This window comes from Herpailurus yagouaroundi, unplaced genomic scaffold (genome assembly GCF_014898765.1).
Source record: "Herpailurus yagouaroundi ecotype Mexico unplaced genomic scaffold, PumYag 202, whole genome shotgun sequence".
NCBI classification, from domain to species: domain Eukaryota; kingdom Metazoa; phylum Chordata; class Mammalia; order Carnivora; family Felidae; genus Herpailurus; species Herpailurus yagouaroundi.
In genome coordinates this window covers 15,583,264-15,607,545 of record NW_024412433.1, presented here as the reverse complement: position 1 = coordinate 15,607,545, position 24,282 = coordinate 15,583,264, and the positions used below count along the sequence as shown (strand labels likewise).

The 24,282-nt window shown below is 42.2% G+C and overlaps 1 protein-coding gene and 1 long non-coding RNA gene across 2 annotated transcripts in view; both read right to left on the bottom strand.

Moving 5' to 3' along the window:
• The window catches only part of FARSB (phenylalanyl-tRNA synthetase subunit beta), a 70,867-nt gene extending 53,421 nt beyond the window's left edge, over positions 1–17,446 (bottom strand). The window contains exons 1-6 of the mRNA XM_040450350.1: positions 17,334–17,446; positions 10,832–10,887; positions 7,800–7,954; positions 5,704–5,773; positions 4,978–5,093; positions 212–385 (exon numbers count right to left, since the gene is read on the bottom strand). Of these exons, the coding sequence (XP_040306284.1) occupies positions 212–385; positions 4,978–5,093; positions 5,704–5,773; positions 7,800–7,954; positions 10,832–10,887; positions 17,334–17,391 (629 nt within the window). The 5' untranslated portion in view covers positions 17,392–17,446. The remainder of the gene's footprint in view (positions 1–211; positions 386–4,977; positions 5,094–5,703; positions 5,774–7,799; positions 7,955–10,831; positions 10,888–17,333) is intronic.
• On the bottom strand, positions 13,207–15,759 carry LOC121014505 (uncharacterized). The gene is made up of 2 exons (XR_005783245.1): positions 14,299–15,759; positions 13,207–14,064 (listed from the first exon to the last, which is right to left on the bottom strand). It is a non-coding gene; the product is annotated as an uncharacterized LOC121014505 (long non-coding RNA).
• Positions 17,447–24,282: the final 6,836 nt, after the last annotated feature.

The window sequence follows — 24,282 nt, the reverse complement described above, 5'->3', positions numbered from 1 at the left end:
CGGGGCTCGAACTCACGGACCGCGAGATCGTGACCTGGCTGAAGTCGGACGCTTAACCGACTGCGCCACCCAGGCGCCCCTAAGACACAGTTTTTTAAAAGGACTCATTTAAAATATTTTTTTTAAATAAAAATTAAAAGTAGTCACTTACATCTCCCTATTCCAAGACCAGACATTAAAGGAATTTTCTTGATTTATGGAGAGCTATTGCATAGGATAAAAAAAACAACATACCTTGTATATGTTCATCAATTCACAGGCTGTATACTCCTTGGTCTTATTTAGAGGCTTGAATTTGATATCTGAAGGTCGCTTTGCAGTGTAAGTAAAAGGGCCTGACAAAGTGTCCAAATCATGGGTACCAATAGCAACCAAGGCTCTTTTCCTAAATGTTGAGAGAAAAGAGGGAGAGGACAGACAAAACAAGTTCTAATAGTCCAAAGCAGATATTCGGGAGCTAACAGACGTTTTAACAAAACGATGTTTGACACTTCCCTAAAATAGCCTGTTACTACAAGGCAAGTTTAGAAGAGTATAATGAACAAATTCTCACAGCCATCCAAAGTAATGAGGAATTCTAAAGCTACTTAAAGCACATTATTTCAGGAGCCAGAATAGATTCCTTGCTGCAGTGCTCTCCCAAGTACTGTGTTAACTAGGACGTTAGTGAACACTCCCCTTTTTCTTTAACTCCTCTTTGGGTCTTCAAGCGAACAAATGTCTTACTAAAATAAACTACCAAACCGCTGTGTTTTTTGGTTTTTCTATATTTTCCTTAATTTTCTGTCACAAAGCTGTATGACTTCAATAAGGGAAAAAATTAAAGAACTGTGAATTACATTTAAAATTTAATGTGCAAGGGAAGTTCAGAAGGTATTAATTTCATTTGTTCTACAGTTTATGTGCAAAGGATTTAAGGAAATTTTAGGAATTTATAGCAAGTTAAGATTAGGAGAGAAAGAAATAGAAACAGGAATATAAAACAGAGCCAGGAACAATATTAATACTAATTTAGAATCTAAAGGCCTACAGTCTTAGCACACAGTGTCACAGATTTAGCTCTAAGCTTTCTCAAAGACAATTCAAAAAGAAACTTGGTCAAAATGTATGCCATTCTTAAGACTTCTTAAAATTAGTTTTAGAGGGAAATACAAATATATTTTGGTATTTATGTATAAGTGCATATACACACCAGATAAAATGCATTGGCAATCAAGGATTTTATGAAGGTCCACATTACATGACCTGTGAAATAGTTTTCAAAAGTTGTAAGAAATAAGTCTTGGTCATCCTTCAAGACAGGTAACAAGAAATTTAAGAAATAAAACTGTTAACAAGCACAAAGAAGTGTTACTTTACTCTGAGTTATGTGCTTCCGGAAGATAGTAACTCCAGAAATATCATAGGTTGTAATACACAGTTCCATAAGTTTAGATACATTAACTCAAATCCATGTGTAAGAAGGTCCATGTGTGTGTTTTTTTTTTTTAATTTTTTTTTTAACGTTTATTTATTTTTGAGACAGAGAGACAGAGCATGAACGGGGGAGGGTCAGAGAGAGGGAGACACAGAATCTGAAACAGGCTCCAGGCTCTGAGCTGTCAGCACAGAGCCTGACGCGGGGCTCGAACTCACGGACCGTGAGATCATGACCTGAGCCGAAGTCGGCCGCCCAACCGACTGAGCCACCCAGGCGCCCGTGTGTGTTTTTTTAAGATAGTAATGATTCCTTAATCCTAAGAGTATCCCCACAAAAGGTCACTAAATTTCGATTTCAAACCCATCACAAAAAAATAAATTCCATATGAATCAAAGAGCTATGCATTTGGAAAAACGAGATAAACACACATACACTCACAGAAGGAACTACAAAAATTATTCAAAATAAAATACAGGACAATGTGTAAAACTGGAGTAGGACACCCCTTAAGACACAAAATATATCCCAGATATATGAAAATATGCAACCTAAAAAGAAGTTAGAAATCAAGATTTCCCTATCACACTGGCAAAAATTGTAAAGTCTTGCCCTGAAAAAGCAGGGGAGAGCTGAAAGAATAGAGTGGGAAATTCAGTGGTTGCCAACTGCAGAGGTCTCGCCTGGCTAAGTGTTTTGAATCTGAGTCTAAGTATTCAAAAGTCTTTGCTGGCAAGACAAAATCACTCCTCAGAGAAAATCAAGAACCTTACCCATAACATAACATTCTATGTGCAATGAAAAGACAGGGAAATGGGACTCCTACTCTAGACCAAAAAACCAGTCTGTAAAAACCAATGCTAAGATGACCCAGACTGTCAAATCACCATGCAAATTTTAAAGCTCCTACCATAAAAAATGTTCAAGAATTATGGGGAAAATATACACATAAGGAGCAGAAAAGGAAATAACAGCAAAAAAATAAAAAGTAAACAAACAAACAAAAGAAACACTTAAGAAGAAGCCAAGAGGGGGCACCTGGGTGGCTCAGTGGGTTGAGCATCTGACTTCGGCTCGGATCATGATCCCCTGGTCAGTGAGTCAGAGCCCCACTTAGGGCTCTGCTGTTAGCTCGGAGCCTAGTGCCTGCTTTGGATTCTGTCTCCCTCTCTCTCCGCACCTCCCCTGTGTGTACACTGTTTCTCTCTCAAAAATTAAAAAAAAAAAAGTTTTGTTTGTTTAGGAAACCAAATGGATTCTAGAGATGAAAAAGGTAAAAATTCACTGGACACTTCCGGCCAAGACGGAGTAACAGACTAGATTTACACTCTTGCCTGAAACCACAAAAGGGGAAAATACAGGAAACTGTTTCATGGGTGGCCCTGGACACGAGGCAGTGAAGGCAATCCCTGACAGACAGCAAATCAATGAAGGGAGCCCCATGACTGCCCGGCTTACTGCCTCGAGGGGCTTCCACGCTGTAAGGCAGGGAAGGGGGACAGGGTTGGAGATCAGCAGACTCCTGAGTTGAAGAGACGTAACGGGGAGTCTGGGGAGACCAAGACTGCTGGAGTTGACCGGAAACAGTACTGAAGTGGACAGGGCTATCAGAATCCTGCACATCTGCAGAGGAACCCCCTCAAGGGTTCCGCTGAGTACTGATCAGCGCACACCCGTGAGGAAGTTACTCGAGGACAGAGAAAGAACTATCGGAAGAACAGTGTCCGTGCAGGCCGAAAACCTGTTTCCTGTGGGAAGGGATCAGGTAGACAGAAAGGTCTTGCCTCCAGATTAGCAGTTTGCCCTACACAGAACCTAATCAAAGAGGGGAAAAGTCAATAAAACCAAAAGCTGGGTTTTTTAGATCAATACGATTGATCCTCCAGCCACAGTGAGCAAGGGAACAGACAGGAATGAAAAGGTGGTATCACTACAGACATTAAGAGGGGCACCTGGGAGGCTCAGTGGGTTAAGCTACTCTGGATTTCCCCTCAGGTCATGATCTCCTTATTCGTGAGATCAGCCCCACCTCGGCTTGGTATGTTCTCTCTCCCCCGTCTGCCCCTCCTCCACACACACTCTCTCTCTCTCTCTCTCTCTCTCTCTGTCTCTCTCTCTAAGAAAACATCGTGAACCACTTTATGCCAATACATTTGATAATGTAAGTGAAATGAGTGTATTTCTTGAAAAAAAGTTTCCAAAGCCCATGCAGGAGGTTAATTAAGATTTACTGACAGGTAAGGACACTGGCACACCAGAGTATCAGGATGTAGTTTATTTCTCCCGGTAGAAAAAGCTCAGGATTCCCAGAAATACCACATAAACAGAGGTTAAAGCTGAATTAAGTGAGGAAATGCCTTCCAATTTAGTTAAAAATAGATTCTTCAAATAAAGTATGTTCAGAACATATAATCGGGCTCAACCACTTACTAGCTATACCTATGCTGATCAGAAATCTTTTGTTTTGTTCATTTGAGATATTTAAATTCTTACTGTTTTGCTTAATAATGACATTAACAAGCTAACACACAGACTATTTTTACAGCAGAACTGGGAATATTGAGAAACTGAAAAAGTTTCTTTTATCACATAAACAAAGATGTTTCTGGAAATAGAGACCTACTGATGTTTTATTTTTAAAACACTTCATCCCAGGAGAAAACATCCAGGGTCCCCTCCACCCCTTCCCATCACTTACACAAAAGCCTCTTCTAGTCTCCAGTTTACCAAACTGCGATTACCGCAATTAATAAATTTTTCTATTTTTATTCAAGACACCTGTAACTGTTAATCATACCTTTTGATCAGCATGAGATATGCTGATATATTTCAGGACCAATACAAAAAAACCTTGCTATGTTAGCTAAAGCTTGATTTTATCCGTAAATACATCATTTACTTCCATTAGGATTTTTTAAATGCTGAAGTTAGTTCAAAGACTCCCACTGTTACCCTCCTTGACCTTTAGGAGTTCAGGAATTACACAGGTTTGAAGATCACTGCGCTAAAGGAGCCTATGGGAAATGATGAATAGTAATGTCCAATAAGTAAGAAAATTCAGTTACTTAGAAGTCTCAAGTTTCATCTGTCAAATTTATAATTATACTCAAGAAGAGACATCAAGCCAAAATTTTTCCATTTTAAAATGACAGGTCATACTTCAAATTACCACCATTTAACATTTAGTAGTATAATGCACTACTAAGAATTTGAACCAAACGACAATAACACAAACATAAAAACCAAGGAAATCTCTAGGACTAGATATTTCTTCTCCATATAGTTTTCCCAACAGAGCTCTTGTTTCTCCATCTATGCACTGTTTATAAGCAGTAACAAATAGCTGTCTGGTAAAATTTAAACTGATTGCAATTTAGCTAAGCAAATTTGAACTTGTTACTCACAGATTAATTTAGAAACGCTTTGAAAAAATCTGCAGAAGAAGAAAGGAAGGAGGGAGGGAAGGGGGGGAGAGAGAGAGAGAGAGAGAAGGGTAGAAAGGAAAAAGAGGGGGGAAGGGACAGAGGAAGGTAAGGAGGACGGGAGATGCAACGACAAACCTGCAAATGTTCTGATGTAGTTTCTCCTGAAGTTCAATGAAGCTGTCGTATCGATCTTTAGTGAACTTGATATTCCGGAGAACCGCAGCCACAGCATAAGGGCGTATTCTTGCTGTCTGCAGTGCATCAGGCCGTTAGACAGAGTCCAGACTAGGGCCTTTCTTTGTAATAACGTCTTGTAAAACAAAGTTAGCTGCACTCTCGATACGATCACAAATTCGCAAACACATATAACATGTATATTCATATATTCATTCAATCCAAGATAGAGTGGTGACAAGAGACAAAGTCGTCATTCTCATGGAATTTACATGTCAGCAAAATTTCTGAAAATTTACTAAATAACTGAGAAAAAATTAGTGTTTTTAAGTAGTTTTCTCATAGTTGATGTTTTTACCAAGGTGATGTCCCCTCAAAGTTTCTGTAAATTTTATTAATGTATCACAACTTAAACAATTATATCTCAAAGTACTTTAAATAAACACATGGGTGTTATTTTCCAAAATTATTCAGGAAAACTGATGCTTTGCTGTTACTGAGAAATGAAAGGGAACAAACTGACAGTTTTTAAGAGCTAGAGGCTAAATATACGTCCATTTTTAGCAAATGATCAAAGAAAATTATATTTGGCAGAGGGTCAGCTTTGTTTCATTTTCCTCCCCACCTTATAAATATACACACCAAGGAAATTTTTTAAGAAGGAAAATAAGAATTTATCTTTATTACCTCTTCTGTGATGATCAATTTCTGGATTTCTCCATTAGGTGTTACCCGTTTATACACTGGAGCCTTTATCCTAAAAGGCAATTAAAACAAACTTGCCCATTTTTCACCAAACCATTTCATCAGCTGTAGTCTGTGTAAAAGTATATAAAATGAATAGATCTAGGAAAACTGGCTGAAGTTAAAGAAAATCAAATTTAGGCTGAATATCAAAACAAAAAGCAAACTTTCTAACATTTAAAGTGGTCCAAAAATGGTATAGGATGCCCTAGATATAGGGGAGCCCTACTAATGCAGGATCAGCAGAGGCTAGAAAACACTAAGCAACCATGGGGGGGGAGGGAAGGGGGGCATTTACATCAGCTGAAGGACTAGATTCAATAACCTTTAATCTTTATTCCAACCACGAGATTCTGAACCTCTAGGAAAAATAGGGTTTATTAAAAATACAGATTGCTGGGGCCCCTGGGTGGCTCAGTCAGTTAACCGTCTGACCTGGGCTCAGGTCGTGATCTCACAGTCCGTGAGTCTGAGCCCCGCATCAGGCTGTCTGCTGTCAGCACCTCTCCCACTTCGGATCCTCTGTTTTCCTCTCTGACCCTCCTCCACACATTCTCTCTCTCAAAAATAAACAAACATTGAAAACAAAATGTTTAAAAAAAAAATTGCCTGGGGAGCCTAGGTGGCTCTGTCGGTTGAGCATCCAACTCTGGGTTTCAGCTCAGGTCATGATCTCATGGTTCATGAGTTCAAGCCCCATATCAGGCTCCACACTGACAGCAGGGAGCCTGCTTGGAGTTCGTTCTCTCTCTCTCTCTCTCTCTCTCTCTCTCTCTCTCTGCCCCTTCCCCGCTTGTGCTCACTTGCACACACTATAGCTCTGCCAAAATAAACAAACTTTAAAAAAAATACAGATTGCCTGGTTCCATCTGGATGTACTGAATCAGGATATTCAAGGAAAGGCCTGGTAAATGGTATATTTTGAAGGCACAGTCCAGGTAATTCTTATAAGAGATTGGGGACTACTGTTTTAATCAGTACTTCTCAAACCTTAACGCACTTATAGTCAAGCGGGGAATTTGTTAAACCACAGAGTGATTCAACAGGTCTTGAGGACAGGCTGAGATTCTGCAGTTCTGACAACTCTCAGGTGAGAGAGAGTACGCTGGTCCACAGACCACACTCTGAGCAGCAAGTCACTCTCCTAATTTTGTCTGATCGTAAGTATCACATGAGGTGCCTGCTAAGAGTAGAAAATTCTAATCAAGCAGATTTGGAAAATGCACTCTAAGGGATCATCCCTGATCCTAAAATAAGAGGATCAGTCATGCAGAGAATGAATGGAGTCACCCTCCAAATTTTAACCATCTAAACCAAATGCCTCATCATCACCCTTTCACCCACACCCATCAGTCATCTGAAACCTCACAGTTGTAGAATCTAGCCCACCGGCCAGAGGCTCTTATTCTTTTGCAGCTAACCAAATAATACATACGTAATCAAAACCAAAAATAATATTTTTGATAGCTGTTACTGTTTCACCTCTTTTTCACTTTGCATATTCATTACTTTCTGTATTCATTACATGAGTAGTTGGAAGGGGACTTAAAAATATCCATCCTAAACTAGGAGACTAAAATCAGAGAGGCCAATTAACTTGCCCACAGTCAGACAGCCATCACAAGACTTTCAGTTTTCCAGTTAGGAAGCTCCCCTCCTGAGTCTTCTTAGAGTTCTTAAGCAAACAGCGTATCAAGGTTTGACTATCAAGGTTTGACACCTCTACTTTCCTCCCAACGTCTACTTCAACTGAATTACTGAGGAAATTCACATGAACCCACTAAAAATTTTAAGAAACCATAAAATCATTAACCACTCCAGTTTTAAATATGTTCCCAAAATAAAAGGCTAGGACTCAATATGCAAATTTTCAGATGGCTATAATCTGCATGAATCTTCCTCTCCAAGCCTCTCTCTATGCAGCCCCAATGCTGTGTACCTGTCCCACAACTCTTTTTCTGAAGACTTAAACAGGGTTGCTGATAATGACAGGCAAACGAAACCTAACTTAGCAAAGTATTTACTAAACATTTTCTTACCTTTCTTTGAAGACTTGAAGTCCTCGAACCAATCCTTCCAAACAAAGAAGATCATATCTATTGGCAGGGACATCAATTTTGTAAAGAACAACATCAGAGGCTCCCTCCGCCTTTTCATTACCTTGTTCCTTACTTATGATTTCTTTCTCAGAAGTCTAAAACAAGCCCCAAAAAATAAAGTGAAATAAATGTTAACTCTTCTGAAAAAGCAGTAATCAGTGCTATAAAGTAGTAACAACATTATACATGTTCTTTTCGGCAGTAAAATGTGTTTATTATATTTGCAACAAAAATAAAACTATTAAGTGTTATAATCACAGCACCAGAAAATACTCCAATTTTTGCTGAGTTCTGACATCTAGCATCCTCAGTCATTCAGAACAGCACTAATTCATCTGAAGCAAGGGTCAGCAAACTATGGCCCACTGGCCATTATCATGCCTGCCACCTGTTTTTGTAAATAAAGTTTTAATGGAACATCACCAGGACCATCTGTTTACATCTCACCTATTGTGACTTACGTACTGCAACAGCTGAGTTGTGACAGAGACTACACCACCTACAAGGCTACTATCTGGCCCTTTACAAAAAAAGTTTGCCCACCCTGGATTTAAAAGAAAATACACCATCACCAAGTACGGAGGGCAACAACAACGAAAAGTGCCAAAGAGGCAAAGTCAAGATGATTCACCAAGTAAAAGAAATAGGGCTTATAATGACTCTCAAAGCTAAATCCAGTAGGCACCCATGTGAATGAGAGTAATATTAAAAAAAAAAAAAACAAACAAACAGGGGCACCTGGGTGGCTCAGTCGGTTGAACATCCGACCTTCGGCTCAGGTCATGATCTCACAGTTTCTGAGTTCAAGCCCCGCGTTGGGCTCTATGCTGGCAGCTCAGAGCCTGGAGCCTCCTTCAGAATCTGTGTCTCCCTCTCTCTCTGCCCCTCCCCTGCTCACGCTCTGTCTCTTTCTGTCTCAAAAATAAATAAAAATATTTTCAAAAAAATAAAAAATAAAACAAAAACAAAAAAGTATGAAGCGATGAGAAGCTGTGGTACAAATGAGAAGAGATTACAGACACAACGGGAAGCAATCTAATGACAGAAAAGGTATGGAGCAGCAAGAATAAGGCAACCAAGAGAGAGAAGAGAGAAGAAATACCACTAAAATAATTTTAATACAGTGGCCAAAAGCTTAGAATATCTCAAATGCCACATTACAGCAGATAATAACAGATTTAAATTTTTTTTAAGTTTATTTATTTTGAGAGAGCAAGTGGGAGAGGGGCAGAGAGAGAGAGAGATGGAGAAAGAGAGAGACAGAGAGAGAGAGAGAATCCTAAGCAGGCTCCTCACGGATAGATAGCATGGAGCCTGATGTGGGGCTTGAACTCACGAACCGTGAGATCATGACCTGAGCTGAAATCAAGTCAGACGATTAACTGACTGAGCCACCCAGGTGCCCCAGTAACAGATATTCTTAAAGATAAACCACTGTCAAGAAAGATAAGAATTACTATGGTGTACACCTGAAATAAGATACTGCATGATAATTATACTTCAATTTAAAAAATAAACAGCAATTTCATTGACCCCCTTTGATCGAGCTCTGTTTAAATTCTAATTCTTCCTCCTCCCTCTGCCTCCTTTCATGTTGCGTTCTTATCTCCCCCATCATAGGAGATGTGGCATTTCAGAAAGGACCCTTATGAAAAAGGGGAGAAAATGTGGGAAGCAGAGAAATGAAGACCTCTGAATTACAGAAAAAAGGCCTACCCCCTTTGCAAAAAAGACACCAGCTTAAATCTTTCATTTCAGGATCTCAGATCATGCTAGGACTGTATGTGAAGACTGGGTCTGTGAGGGCTAATAAAAATCTTACTGAAATCAAAGACCACAGAAATTTCAGAGCTGGAAGGGGTCTACATCAATCGTATAGTCCAGCCCTTATTTCACACATGAGAAGAAGGCCCAGAGAAGCGATGTAATTTAATTGTCAGTGGTTACCCAGCTAGTGAATGTGGGAGCTTAACCTATTACTCAGATTCTCTGATATCCAGTCCAATGCTTAGATATCACACAGCCTCAAACATAAGCCAAGTGTAATTATCACAGCAATTTAACAGAAAAATCTCAGTCAACTTCAAGCAAAGAGATGCTCATTAACAAAACAAAGGTTTCCTGTAACATCAGTTAAAGCAGCAGAAAAAACAAGGCAAATCAATTTACATTATGTCAGCCTAAAGATTTAGCCTCACAGTGTTGTAACACTGCAGAGATCAAGAAGATAAAAGGTGTAAGAAAAAATAACACTAACTACAAGACAAATATTAAATCATTTTAGTTATAAATACAATGTCTATTACATGATCATGAGTAATATATTTTGCAAATATGTTATCTAATTTTCAATATTTTAATATTATAGTAATATTTGATGTTTTTATTAATATTTTATTATACTAATTTAATAATTATTTAATAATTGAAAGACTAGGGATATGCTTCATAATGATTTTTACAGGCAGCCCTTCAAAAAACAGAAGATCATTTTACAAGGCCAATGTATACAGTAACGAGTGAGGAATGAATTAATATTGGTTACACAGAAGAGAGGAAGGTACGGTAGGGCAGAGGAAGAGAAGTAGGGGGAACCACAGGCCAGTGAGACATAAACTCTGGCTAAAGTAACGTTTCCATCGCTCCCCAGGCCTCTTTCCATAATTTATAAAAAGGCACCACACTGCAAAGGAGCACACCCTCATTCTGGGGTTACTCGAGATGGTCTATCCGTCTCCCCAGCTTAGCCCAATAACTTTAGGTGACAACGTAACATGGAAACCCTCTCTGAGATTTTAAAGAAAGCAACAGACTCTCTTAGAACTGAAGCTTAGCCCCTTAACACCAAGAACACAGCAATCACCATAGCCCACAAATATTCCATGTCAGTCTAACCGTAAGGTAACAAAATACAGTAGGCCTCTGCAAAATGCGCTTATACACAAACTATTGAAAAAATATTCAATACATACAATTTCATCAAGTTCCAGACCAAATTCAAAACACAGTTCATCAAATTCTTCGTCAGCTGGAAAAAAAAGGAGATTGCTAATTTTAATTTGTTCAGCTTAAATGGGAGTAGTATATAAACTGCATTTTCTTTTAAAACTGCCTTACACCAAGCACATGAAATCTCAGGCATCAGCACCATTTTAAAACCAAAAGTGAGGGGCGCCTGGGTGGCGCAGTCGGTTAAGCGTCCAACTTCAGCCAGGTCACGATCTCGCGGTCTGTGAGTTCAAGCCCCGCGTCAGGCTCTGGGCTGATGGCTCAGAGCCTGGAGCCTGTTTCCGATTCTGTGTCTCCCTCTCTGCCCCTCCCCTGTTCATGCTCTGTCTCTCTCTGTCCCCCAAAAAATAAATAAACGTTGAAAAAAAAATTAAAAAAAAAACCAAAAGTAACAAAAAAAAATATTAAAAACAAATGACTATTTAAGGGCTGATTCATTTAATATCAACTAGAGAATTAGGTTACCTGCACTGGGAAGTTTGGGTAGGGATCAAATGTAAAGTGGGCTCCGAAACACAGATCCAACACAATGGGATAATGTCACGTAAGTCCTATCCTTTAAAATCCTGAGGCCTTGCGGCCTGGCTAGCCGGGCCAGAGTTTGACGACTCCACTTCCTGGTTCTAAGAACTGGCACTTCCTGACTTATAGCAGGAACTCTGGGAAAATTTTCAACATTATTATGCAGGTAACAGACCTGCCACAGCACCCTAAAACGTACTAGGTCTGCAACAATTAACGGTTCTCTTCCTTAGTTACATTCTACTTCACTCTACTACCTCATACAGCATTTTGAGGGACTTTCTTGTTATCAAAAATTGAACACAAACCGTCATTACCAGTATATTGTAGTGAAAAGCTGGTCTGAAGATTCTGATCTTGACAATGAACTTCAGTTCAACATTTACAAGAACCTACTACATGGCAGGTGGCTATACCAGGTGCCAAGGCTACAAAAATAAAACAATTCCTACTACTTACTCCTCTATAAAGAAATCAGATGCGTAAATATAGTTAAGTGCAAGGTATGGAGGTGGCACGAAAAAGGTCCTTATCCACTTAAAGTCAGCTAAGGCTTCACAGAAAGGATGAGTTCATTAGGCAGAGACCGTGAGGAGTGGGACAAGAGCATGGCAAATTTGGAAAAGTTCAATATGGAGGAAGCCTAAGGTTCCGGTCAGGAAGAAACTGGACGCAACAAGTAAAAGAACTCACAACATGCCAAGGGACTTGCTCTGTCCTGCCTGTAGGCGGTGGGGGTTACACGGAAGGATTTTGCGCTGGGCAAAAGTAGGATCAGATCTGCACTTTAAAGGATGGCAGCAAGGTGGTGGATGGATTGGAGCAGGGAGGTTTCCCTAACACTACAAGTGAGGCACAGTGAAGGCCTGACTAAAGGAGTGGCGGTGGGTATGAGGAAGGAAGAATGTGGGAAAGGTCAAAGAAGCAGGATCTGCACAGCTCAGTGACCAGATGGGAGGCGGGAGGTGAGAGCAGGAAGAGTCTAGGATCCCCAGGTCTCCCGTGTGGATACCGTTAACTGGGGCGAAGAACAACAGATGTCCCCAGTGATCTCTACCTCCTGGTATTCACGCCCTTGTGTAGACTGAGGTCTGAAGCAATCACATGAGTGATCCCGGGAGCATACTCTTCTTCAGGCAGCCAAGCCTGGATGGAGACGACTGCAGGCCCAGCTGACATCTTGCCGGCAACCTGGTCAGAGACCCAGAGCTAGAACCCCCCAGCTAAGCCACTCCTCCATCCCTCTCTCAAAAAACTGTGAAATAGGGAGATGGGCTAGACCGGTGATGGGTACTAAGGAAGACACTTGTGATGAGCACTGGGTGTTGTATGTTGAGTGATGAATCACTATTGCACTGCATGTTAACTAAAATTAAACACACACACACACACGCACGCACACACACACACAACTGGGAAATAACCACCACTTGTTTTACAGTACTGCATACTGAGGTAATTCGTTATGCAGCAATAGAGAATACAGACTTCAGTCCCTGGAAGTGGAGTGATGCCAAAACAAAACGGGGAAAACGTGGGAATATGGTTTTGGAACCAGGAGGTAGGCTTTGAGGAAAGTGTAAATCAAAACCTCAAGTGCCTGTAACAAGAAGCCTCATAGTCTTTAATAGGATACAGGTGAGCATATGGAGGAACTTGAGGCAGTGTTACTAGAAACTGGCAAAGGGGAATCCTTTTTATATAAAGGCAAAAGTTTAGCAATGCTATTACCCGGTTATGCAGACTGTAGAAAATGTACCTACTCAACTAGGTGATGTAACTAAGATTCCCAACCAGTGCTGTAGGTGTCGCTTGGTTTTTTTTCTTGCTGTTTATGAGAGAAGAGACAAAGTAAAGGCCATTAAAAAGGAGCCAGGACTTGACAGTTTTAAAAATTCAGTCTCCTAAGGTGTAAAATGGTACTAAAATAAAGAAATGACTTCTGAGCAAACAGTAAATCCAGAGCATTGCCAGGAAAGCATGGTCCAAAGATGAAATCAAGGATATGACTGTAAACTCTTAAGACTCAAAAAGATCAAAGGTACTATTCATTCAGAGAAAAGGCACTATCAATTAAGGGTGTGCCTCACAAGGTCGGTCACACAACTGAGCTTAATCAAGGGCCCTGTATCAGTACAAATCCAAGGTACAAAACACCTTATTTCAGAAATTTGTGAGTGCGATGGCTTCTCACCAATGAAATGGAAACTAGCAAAACTCACTGAAGACCCACAAAGTTTTTAAAAGAAATATATAGGCAGAAACATTACAAGCTTGAGCTGAAAGGGACAGAGAGAGGACAAAATGAAGTCTCTGAACCGCCAAAAGGCTACTGGCAAGTAGTAGAGAGAACTAATCGGATGTAAGACACGTGCTTTCTTTCCCCCATAAAAATAAGGATCACTCACAGAGAGCGCAGCCAAGAGCCCAGAGGGTAGGGCTGAAAGCCATGGAGAAGGATCCTGGGCCTTGAGACCTCATCAAGAGAGTCGAACACGTGCCAGTTCAATTTCAGAATGTGTCTCCCATGTTCCCCTTTGACGAGGAATGTGTATAGCAGTCCTCCTATGCCTGTCTCCCCGCTGGATGTTAGTTGTCGGTTGGGTAGATCATCTCTTTAGTCTCTGAGACCAAGAGAAACTATATTCAAGCAGCTGTACTTAAGAAACTACACCTGAATGGGGCGCCTGGGTGGCGCAGTCGGTTAAGCGTCTGGCTTCAGCCAGGTCACGATCTCGCGGTCCGTGAGTTCGAGCCCCGCGTCAGGCTCTGGGCTGATGGCTCGGAGCCTGCAGCGTGTTTCCGATTCTGTGTCTCCCTCTCTCTCTGCCCCTCCCCCGTTCATGCTCTGTCTCTCTCTGTCCCAAAAATAAATAAATGTTGGAAAAAAAAAAAAAAGAAACTACACCTGAAGAGCCTCATCCACACCAGGCCGTGATTTAGAGGAGATTCTGGATTTTGAGATGCTGCTGTAATGGGATAACACTTCTGGAATCCTTGGGAAGGGGTGAGTACGTTTTGTATGGGGGAGGAACATGAATCACTGTGGGGGGAGGGGGCAGAGGGCAGACTGGCAGTCAGCCTCCAAAACTACCCGCCTCCTGGTATTCATACCCTTGTGTAGTCACCTTCCACACTGTGAAATGGTCTGTGTGACCTAAAGAATATGAGAAGGGATGGCATGTCACTTCTGACATGTGCTTCTATCACTCTGAACACTCAATTACCTGCTCTCTTGGGACCTCTCGCTCTGGGACAAACAAGCCACCATATTGCAAGCAGTCCTAGCGAGAGGCACTGAAGTCTCTGGCCAAACATGTGCAAAGAACAGAGGCCTGCCAACAACCACTTGAGTGAACTTGGAATTAGATTCTCCAACCCCAGTTAGGCCTGGAGAAAGGACTACAGACCTGGCACCCTTAGGACAACATAATGAGACATCCAGAGCCAGAACCACCCAACTGAGCCACTCCTCACTCCTGGACCCTCAGAAACCACAAAACACACGACCATCTTAAGCTGCTAATGTGGGGGGTAATTTATTATGCAGCAATAGAAAACAATTTGATCAGTAACCATTTAGTTTAGAACCGTTAAAACACTGCATCTTTCAATGCCTCATTATACAATTTGTTTTATTCCTATCCGCTGTATTTCACGTGCTTCGAAACAAGAACAAAATTGTGATTCATAATTCTAACAAAACGACACATCTAAGTGACTACCCCTTAGAGGTTTGTAGGACATATACAGGTGGCTCTGACAGTCCCGTCAGCAGTCACACCAAGGCAGAGCAGGAGCAGAACCAAACGGTGATAATAAATCAGTTAACAAGAAAATGTTAACTGTGGCAAAAGGAACACACCTGAGCAGAAAAGTGATTAAAAAAGGTAGACTAAGGAGATAAAACGGCCCCAGAGAAGGAAAAGGACCAGAACAAAAGCAGCTTGAGAAATCTCCTTGGTAAGCAAAGAGATGGTGAAGGCAGTGACAGGGAGAAACAATGGAATTTAGGACAAAAAGCAAAACTCGGAAGGACTGAAAAAAAATAGAATGTGCATACAAAAGACTGAGTATCTGAGAATAAAAAGTGAGGAAGACTAATAAAAAAAAAGAGGGTAAGAAACAAGATGGACCCATTCTAACTTGCAAACTAGATGCTTTGCTAAACATGCTTTTCCAACTTTGACCTCAACCCAATTAAGTTTCAAGAAAAAATACAAGAAATATAAACTGGTATTTCTAACCTGCCTTAAGTACACCTCAGTAACATCAACCTTCATGACTGAAATTTTAAGTTCATTTATTTTTAACTTATTTTCAGAGAGAGAGAGTGTGCGAGAGCACATGCATGCACAGGGGAGGGACAGGAGATGGGGGTAGAGAGAGAATCCCAAGCAGGCTCTCCGCTGTCAGCATGGAGCCCTGATGCAAGGCTCGAACTCATGGCCTGCGAGATCATAAACTGAGCCAAAATCAAGAGTTGGACACTCAACCGAGCCACCCGGGCACCCCTCTGACTGAAATTTGAGTCATTAGCTGATGGATACTTATGGGGGGGAGTTGAAATCAAGCTTGCCTGATCACTTTCAATAAGAAAAACATGGGAGGGGTCGCTAGAGAATCTATGAAATCAGATAGAGGTAAATAGATTACAAATCTCACCATTTTAAAAACCTAGGTCATTTTTTACTTTCTCAGAAATGGATACTTGGGTGGTAACTGATCACAGATGTCTTAAACAAATATTTGCCCCATACCACCGTGTATAATTCAGGCATATACCATTAGTAAGAACATGGTTTAGAAGAACGGGTTAAGAAATATAAATAAGCACATTGTAAAATAAAACAGTGTAGGGAATTAGAGCTGAATTCAGAAGTCAAAAAGTATTACCTCTATTTTCAGGGACTTACGGCAGAACCCGACAAAGAATAATACTTGAAGAATATGTGGTATCTAAAATTGCGACTTTAGAAACATTTTAAAAGCTATCTTGGTGGTAACATTCTAGGCAGCAGTACCTGTTACACCGACTAGGTCTCTGTTATACTGAACCTTAAAATCCGAAAATAGTTCTCACAAATCAGTTGCCACAGCCCTTATATAAGCTGATAATGTTGGGGAGAGACAGCTATCATTTCAACCGCTACAACCATATGGCCGCTGATAATTTGCACTGTTTCCTCCCTTTTCTAAATGGGGATGTTTTCAGAACTAAAAAAGACACCAAGTGTAGCATGAAGACTGAGCTCTCCCGGTAAAGACTCCTCGTCGTCATTCAGGTCTCAGGTGTTACTATCCTATCTAACGTTGTTCTTAGCACAGTATTTTTGTTTCCCCGATAGCCTTTAACATAATCCAGAATCAGTTCATTAGTGTGCTGGTTAATTATTGTCTGCCTCCGTCATCAAAACGTGAACGGCGGCCTTACGTGTCATGCGCACCGCTGTATTCCCAAAGCGCCAGGAACAGCGCCTGGCACCTAACAGGTGCTCAGGAAACATCAATAAAGTAAGATAGAATGCCACCACTTCCTGTTCAAGCTTCTACCCCCTAATCCCTCATAAATGGAGTTCCTACAGAGCTCTTCTTGTCGCGCTCAACTAGCTGCACTCGGGATGCAACCCAGAGCTTCATTCCTATTCTATCCCCTGACACGAAGCACGCAACAGATGCTCCATGTGAGACTGCTGAACGAATGACATGGCCAGCTTGGCACGTGCGAATGATGCAACACCAGCCCTGGCAAGACAGGCTGGGAGAGGCTATTTCAGCCCAGCCCGGCCGCTTCGACCGCCAGACATCCCCGTCTCTACCCGGACCACCCGAGGCCAAAACCTGCCGGACAGCGTGAACGTTCCCACGAAGCCCTTTTGAAGGGGGGGGGGGTCCCAGCCTCGGAGCAGAGGCACAAAGCCAGGCCACGGCGCCGGCACTTACTGTAGGTCCGACCCAGGGCTCGGAAGAGCAAATCCCGCTTCACGCTGACAGTCGGCATGGCGAGTCGGGATCTACTGCGCCTGCGCGGTGAACCGGCCGGGGCTCAGCGCGCGAGGCACGTAGGACCCGGCTCCCTCTTGTACGGGCTCCCTTCAATATTGCCAGTCGGCTCCCAACAGCTTCTGCCTCGTTTTTCATCTGGAGGCACGTAAATTGCGACAGTTAAACTCCTTAAGTCCATATGCGTGGTATGAATAACGTGCAGGCTGAGAAAGGAGACATTGGCGACAACGTGCTACGATTTGATAGGCAGTAGAATAGGCAGATTGCAAAGGCCCTCACGCCTCCAACCCACTATGGGCGGAGGACGCCAAACTAGTGGGAGGGGCACAAGGGGGAGGCACGTCGGGGGCGGGGCCTGGAGGTGGAGCATCCTCTCCCGGGGGAGGTGAGAGGATGAGCGGGAGGGGTCTCTGACAGCCTACGGAGAAAAATGTGCAAATCTGAGCTGTGGGATCTGGAGAAACCGTCCGGCCGCAGTTTGGGCTTCAGTCTTCGCGCTTACGTACAGTCTCCCTTGTACTCTAGGTTTGAGCCTTGCAGCAGCCCTTTAAGACACAGGGTCTTAGAGACATTTTTAGAAAAGGAGACAAACTGATGGTTAGGCAGTGCTGTCTGCTGGCGGATACTGTGCTCAGTCCTCTGCCATCAGTAGCGGATTTCCTCTTTATGACAACCCTAAATGTAATAGGCTGAATAGAGGCCCCCAAAGATATCAGGTCCTAACTCTTGGCCCCTGTAAATGTCACCTCATCTGGAAAGTATTTGCAGATTAAGGATTTGGGGATGGAGAGATTATCCTGGATTATCAGAATGGGACCTAAATGCAATCACATGCATCATTTGAAGACGGAGGCACAAGGACATTTGACAGAAACAGCAGAGGAGGGCAGAGATTGTGATGATGCAGCCACCAGTCAAGGAATGCCAGCAGCCACCAGAAACAATGATGGACTCTCCCTTACCTCTGGAGCAGGCCTGGAGGGTCTACAGACACTTTGATTTTGGCCAAGTGAAACTGATTTTGGACTTCTGGCTTCCAACTGGGAGAGAATAAATTTGTTGTTTTAACCCACCAAGTTCATGGTTACTTGTTACAGGAAACTAATATACAAACATAGGCACCCATTATTCCCATTTTACAGATGGTGAGACTGAGGCACAAATGGAGTCACTCACCTCTCAAGGCAGAGCTGAGGCATTTTCATGAGGGAGACCTGCCTTTATCCTTTCTAGTATTTAGTGAGTGAGGCCTCCAAAGCCATTCAGGTGGGGGGGCAGTAGGGAGTGGAACTTAGGCCTCTCTGACTACCATCAAGCAAGTTCTCACTATATTAGTTTCCCTCCGTGACTGCGGGCAATCCCTTCCCAGTGCCCAACATAACCGATTGGCAGAGGTCAATAGCAAACATCATGCCCAACAAAATCTTCTGCCAAATTGGTACTCAGCTCTCAATTAACAAATAAAGGACTTCATAAATTATTGCATGCTGACCTGCTCTCCTCTGGGAACCCCAAAGTGTTCTGTTGCCTCTGAACCTCACTTTCCTTACCTACGAAACAGGGATAATATACACCTTAGAGAATTATCCTAAGGATCAGAAATGCTCACAAATGATTAACATGCTTAAGTCCTGGGCCCTAGAAGTGAGGCAGCTGTCATTATCATCCATCCTAGTCAGTTTCCTGTCTGTCTCAAACCACCAGGGGAATTCTCTTCTCATCTCCCTGTATCCCCCAATGCGTCCATCCTGCTTTTTCATCCTCTGTACCTTTGCTAGGACTGAATGTTTAGAGGATTCTAACGGAAAAGAGAAAACTAGAACACCAGTGTTCATGACAGGTGCTCAGCTGACTGATAGGAAAGACACTTGGAAAACGAGAGTGTATATCACAAATTGTAGGGAGGTGCCTCTTTTGTCTAATTTTAAAGCCAGCTGGAGAGCAAGAATGAGATCGCAGCATTTACTAGAAACAAAAATGGGCTGGCCAAAACACACACACAAAGTCCTCCTTCCATTGGAAATTAGGGAAAGACAAGTTCAAATTATAATGAAATATTTTGTAATGTTTTATTTATTTTCAGAAAGTGAGCACGTGGGGGAGGGGCAGAGAGAGAGGGACACACAGAATCCCAAGCAGGCTCCACAGCTGTCAGCCCAGAGCCCAACGCAAGGCTTGAACTCATATACCGTGAGATCATGACTGGAGCCGAAATCAAGAGTTGGACACTCAACCAACGGAGCCACCCAGGTGCCCCATAAGGAAATACATTTTCACCCCTACCGGACTGATAAAAATGTGAAAGTCTGACCAAACTAAATGTTGTCAAGAATTGGAAGCATAAGCTTTGGAAAATAGGGCCTTACTTAGAAGAGCAGAACCGGTGCATACCCTAATGCCATTAAACTCCCAGGAATATTTCTCTGAGAAACTCTCACCCAGGTGCCCCAGGTGAACAAATAAAAATGTTCAGTGTTACATTGTTCGTTGTAAAAAAAAAAAAAAAAAAAAAAAAAAAAAAAAAAAAAAACAAACCCAAAAACCAAAAAACCCAAACTGGAAACAAGACATTTGATCATTATTATTTTTTCCACTTTAGTCTCAAATATAATTCTTTTTTTTTTTTAAGTTTACTTATTTTGAGAAAGAGAGAGCGCGCACACAGGCACAAGTGGGGAAGAGGCAGAGAGAAATAATCCCTAGCAGGCTCCACACTCCGATGCGGGGCTTGATCTCACAACTATGAGATCATGACCCGAGCAGAAATTCAACCAACTGAGCTACCCCCTTGATTCTTTTCTTAACAGTAGTTGTCTTTAGATGGTGAGATCATTTCCTTCACTGTACCCTTGTATTTAACAGAACTGTAATTCGCAAGTATATTTTTGTTATGAGGGAAAAAACTACAAGGTTCCTATAGAACACAGTCACGTGCAGTTCCTCTGCCTCCTCAGACATGTGTAGACAATCCAGTTCTTCCATTGCTACGTGACAGGAGAGCCTGCGTAGATCTGGGCGAGCATGATTGTTTTTGCCTGTAAAATGTGTAACACCCAGTGAAAGTTTCCGAAATGATTGTGCCACTTTCCTGTTAGGCTTATGGGTTGAGCAGCAACTGAGAAAGAGAAGCTATGAGGTCTGCAATCCTTCCCGCACTTAAAAATGCAGTATTATGCCTATGACATTTCACACTACAACAGCAGATAGTTTCAAGTGGTATGCCCAAAACAAACATTTGTCCATTCCCAGCCTCAGTTTCCTCACCCACAAATTGGAGACAGAACCTCAGTGGATGGCTGTGAGGACAACGTATTTGGAAACAATTTGAAACCTGCCAAGCACCCTGTGAATATTAGATGTTTATACTCAAGGTAACAGCCCAGTGATCTGAGACTATAAATTTGCCCTGGCATTAAGCTTACTAAAACTCAAGCTGATGCCTCCAGTAGGATGAGACAGCGCTGTAAGCTCAGGTTGTAGATGATACAATTTACCATAAGGGGCCTTGTTTTAATTGTGGTGCATCCCAAACTGGTTCTGTTCTGGCTAAAACCTTGTATGTCCTTCCTGTAAATTTCCAGGACAGTAATCCCTTTGTAGGTTACCCTGAAACTTTTAGGACAAGATCAAAGCCCATCTTTCTTCTTGGGTTTCTACCGAGGGATCTATCTAGAACCAAGAAGGCCTGCTAGACCTGCCCAGTCTAGCAGTTGATCGGCACGGACTTCCCAGTTGTCAAACCAGTGGTCATCTTAAATTGTATTTTAGAAATAAACTTGATAGACACTTTATATTATTGACCATCCCCTCATTCTAGAAATTCTCCTTTCTTAGTTTTCCTGACTCCAGATGCCTCTGTTTAGTTCCCTGGATTTTTCTACTAGCTCTCTGTGAGAGACAATACACTGTAGTGGTGAGAGTTCTATAATAACAGATGCAAACCTTGCATTTACTGCTCACTGAGACCTTGAACCAAGTACTGATTATTGATGAGCCTCCGTTCCTTATGAAATGAAGATGACAATAATATGTCCATCATTGGCATACCATAGGATGGTTATGCAAATTTTAAGAGCAGTAGTTCATGGTAGGGTTTAGCATGTGATAAATATTAACTCTCATGGCCTCCTGTACCTCGCACACTCCCCTTTCCCTTTCTTCGGTATAGGATTCCCTCCAGAGTTATGTCTGGTGATCTTCTCCCCAAACAGTCTCATTTCCACTACTACCTAAACACAGATGGCCCCCATTCTAACCTCCAGCCCATCTCTCTCTTCTGTGCACGTTTCTTACCAACTTCTGAACATCTGCACGTGGGTGGCCAACAGGCTGGCATGTCATACTCAAAAACAGAACTTTCTCCTTACCCCTAAACTCTTCCTTCGTGTGTTTCCTATCCTTTTCAAAGTCACCACCATCCACCAAGTTACCCAGACCCAAAATACTTAAATTGACCTAAACTCCTTCATTTCTCTCTTCTAACTCATTATGATTGAGGAAACTTGGGTGAATCTGCCTAGGATGCCTTATTTCTCACAGCACAAGGTTAAACCTTTGTGTCACCATGTTAAAGCAACGGAGCCCTGTATCTCATGCCAGTCTACCAGGGATAAGCACCTGATCCTACCTGGATCTTGGACTTGGGACCACAGGGAACCTGAGGAGGTCCATTTTATTTAATGGTGGAAGCAGCTAAGATACGAGTCTGGAGCCAGTGATGGCCATGTTTCCCACCACTCAGAGAAAATAAACTGCGATGAGATAAAATGATACTGACACCAAGAGAACAGATAGTGGAGAGAAACCTAGAAGCATTTAAATGGTTGTTCTCAAGCCCCAGGTGTCTCCCTCCTCTTCCTGAAATTTGGTTGTTTAACTGCATGAAGTTCAGATGGCTTAAAGCATGAACGGTAGAGGGTTACACCTGAGACTCAAGAGGTCAGTAGATGCCCTATAATGCAGGGCCCAAAACTACATCAAAGAGTTTGGACTTTATCTTCAGAACAATGAGAGGAAACTCCAAGACTTTAAGCAGAGAAATAACACGATCAATGAAGTCTTCTGGAAAGGCCACTTTGAGTACATTGTGTACACGGAATTAGGAGTGTTAGATCAGAGGGCAAAACTCAAGGCAGGGAGGTCAGGTAAGAGGCTGCAGTAATCCAGGGGACCAATGATAGCAGCTAAGACGGGGGCAATTGCGTGTGTTTGAAGAAAAAAAGTAATAACAATAGGCCAGCATAATCAACAGGTCATATACGAGTAGCCATAAACAACTAGAAAGATACAAACGTGAGTGCAAGACCATCCATTGGATTGGCCCTTCTTGGAACTGGAAGTCGTGGGCTGTGCTGTGCCACAACTCCAAATACATTGCTTTTGGACCCTGCCGGCTGCCTCTTTCAGGACCTGACCCTGGCCCCAGGTGGGTAGCAGATCATTCCAGTCTCTTTCTCCTCATTCCTCCCTCACTTGGGTTGCTGGAACCTCATAGGTTTCCAGGCTAAGTGCAAACAGAAAGTGTGGGTGAGGGTCATGAGAAGAGAAATCATGATGGCTACAGAGCCTCACTATCTCGGGCAAGACTCCTGCATCTCTGCCCAGAGCACTGGTCAGATTGCTCAGATCAGTTGAGAGGACGATAAGAATACAGAGGGTCCATAACAAATTTCCTTAACTTAGTTCAAAAGAGTGTTAAAAAACAGAACTTCCTGAAGAACATTCGACTGAAACTACCATAATGATGGCCTTCTATCAACTTTAACCAGATCTGGTCACTCCCAATGAATTATGGTAACCAGGATGTTTGAGTTTCATGGGTGTGTAGAGAGAGAGAGCGAGAGAGAGTGAGAGAGAGAATATTTACCTTTATGATGAATGCACCTTATGAAAACTGGAAAAGTGACCTTTCTCCTAAACTATCCCCTCTGAGAACTCTCAATCCAGGAAGAGTACTATTTCCTTTTCAACTTAAAAACAGGAACATAACTTAGGTTACGGTAGAATGTCGTGTTATAGAAAAACATCATTCTCTTCCTGTTAGTAGAGATTAGCTGTCATGAAATGCACAGGAAAAAAAAAAATAGAACAAAGAAGTGATGTTTAAGTTATTCATTTCCACGAGTAGGCTTTTGTAACCTATGAGGCAATCGGAACTGTCATTTCTTAACTAGAGTTGAGGACTAGAAAGGGGACCGAGAGATCCTACTTCGGGCTCCATGCTGAATGTGGAGCCTGCTTGGGATCTTCTCTCTCTCTATCCCTCTCCCATGCACTCTCTCTCTCTCTCTAAAATGAATAAAATTAGAAAAGAAAAAGCTCAGTATGGCAGTTATGCGCTCAGGCTCTGGAATCAGACAAACCTATTTTCTTTCTTTTCAGTGTTTTATTTATTCTTCAGAGAGAGACAGAGGGAGGGAGACACGGAATCCAAAGCAGACTCCAGGCTCTGAGCTGTCAGCACAGAGCTCGACGACGGGCTCGAACTCACGAGCCGTGAGATCATGACCTGAACCGAAGTTGGACGCTCAACAGACTGAGCCACCCAGGCGCCCCCAAACCTATTTCCAAAACACAGCAACTTGGTTCTACTACTTACTAGATGACCAATTAGTTTCACCTGTAGTCTCAGTTGGCACAGTGGTAAAAGATAATTGTACCTAAACCGGAGCGCTATTATTATGAGGTTTAAATCACACAACACCAAAAAGTATGAACACACTAGTTGCTAGGTGCTAACCACCCAGTAATGTTGACATTATATGGTTTTTTAAACTGCAACCCCATTCAAACTCTGTATTTTTCCAGATATTAAGATGGGGGGGGGGGCCCCCCCCGCGCACACACACACAAATAGCCAAACAAACAGTAGTTTCCAACCTGGGTT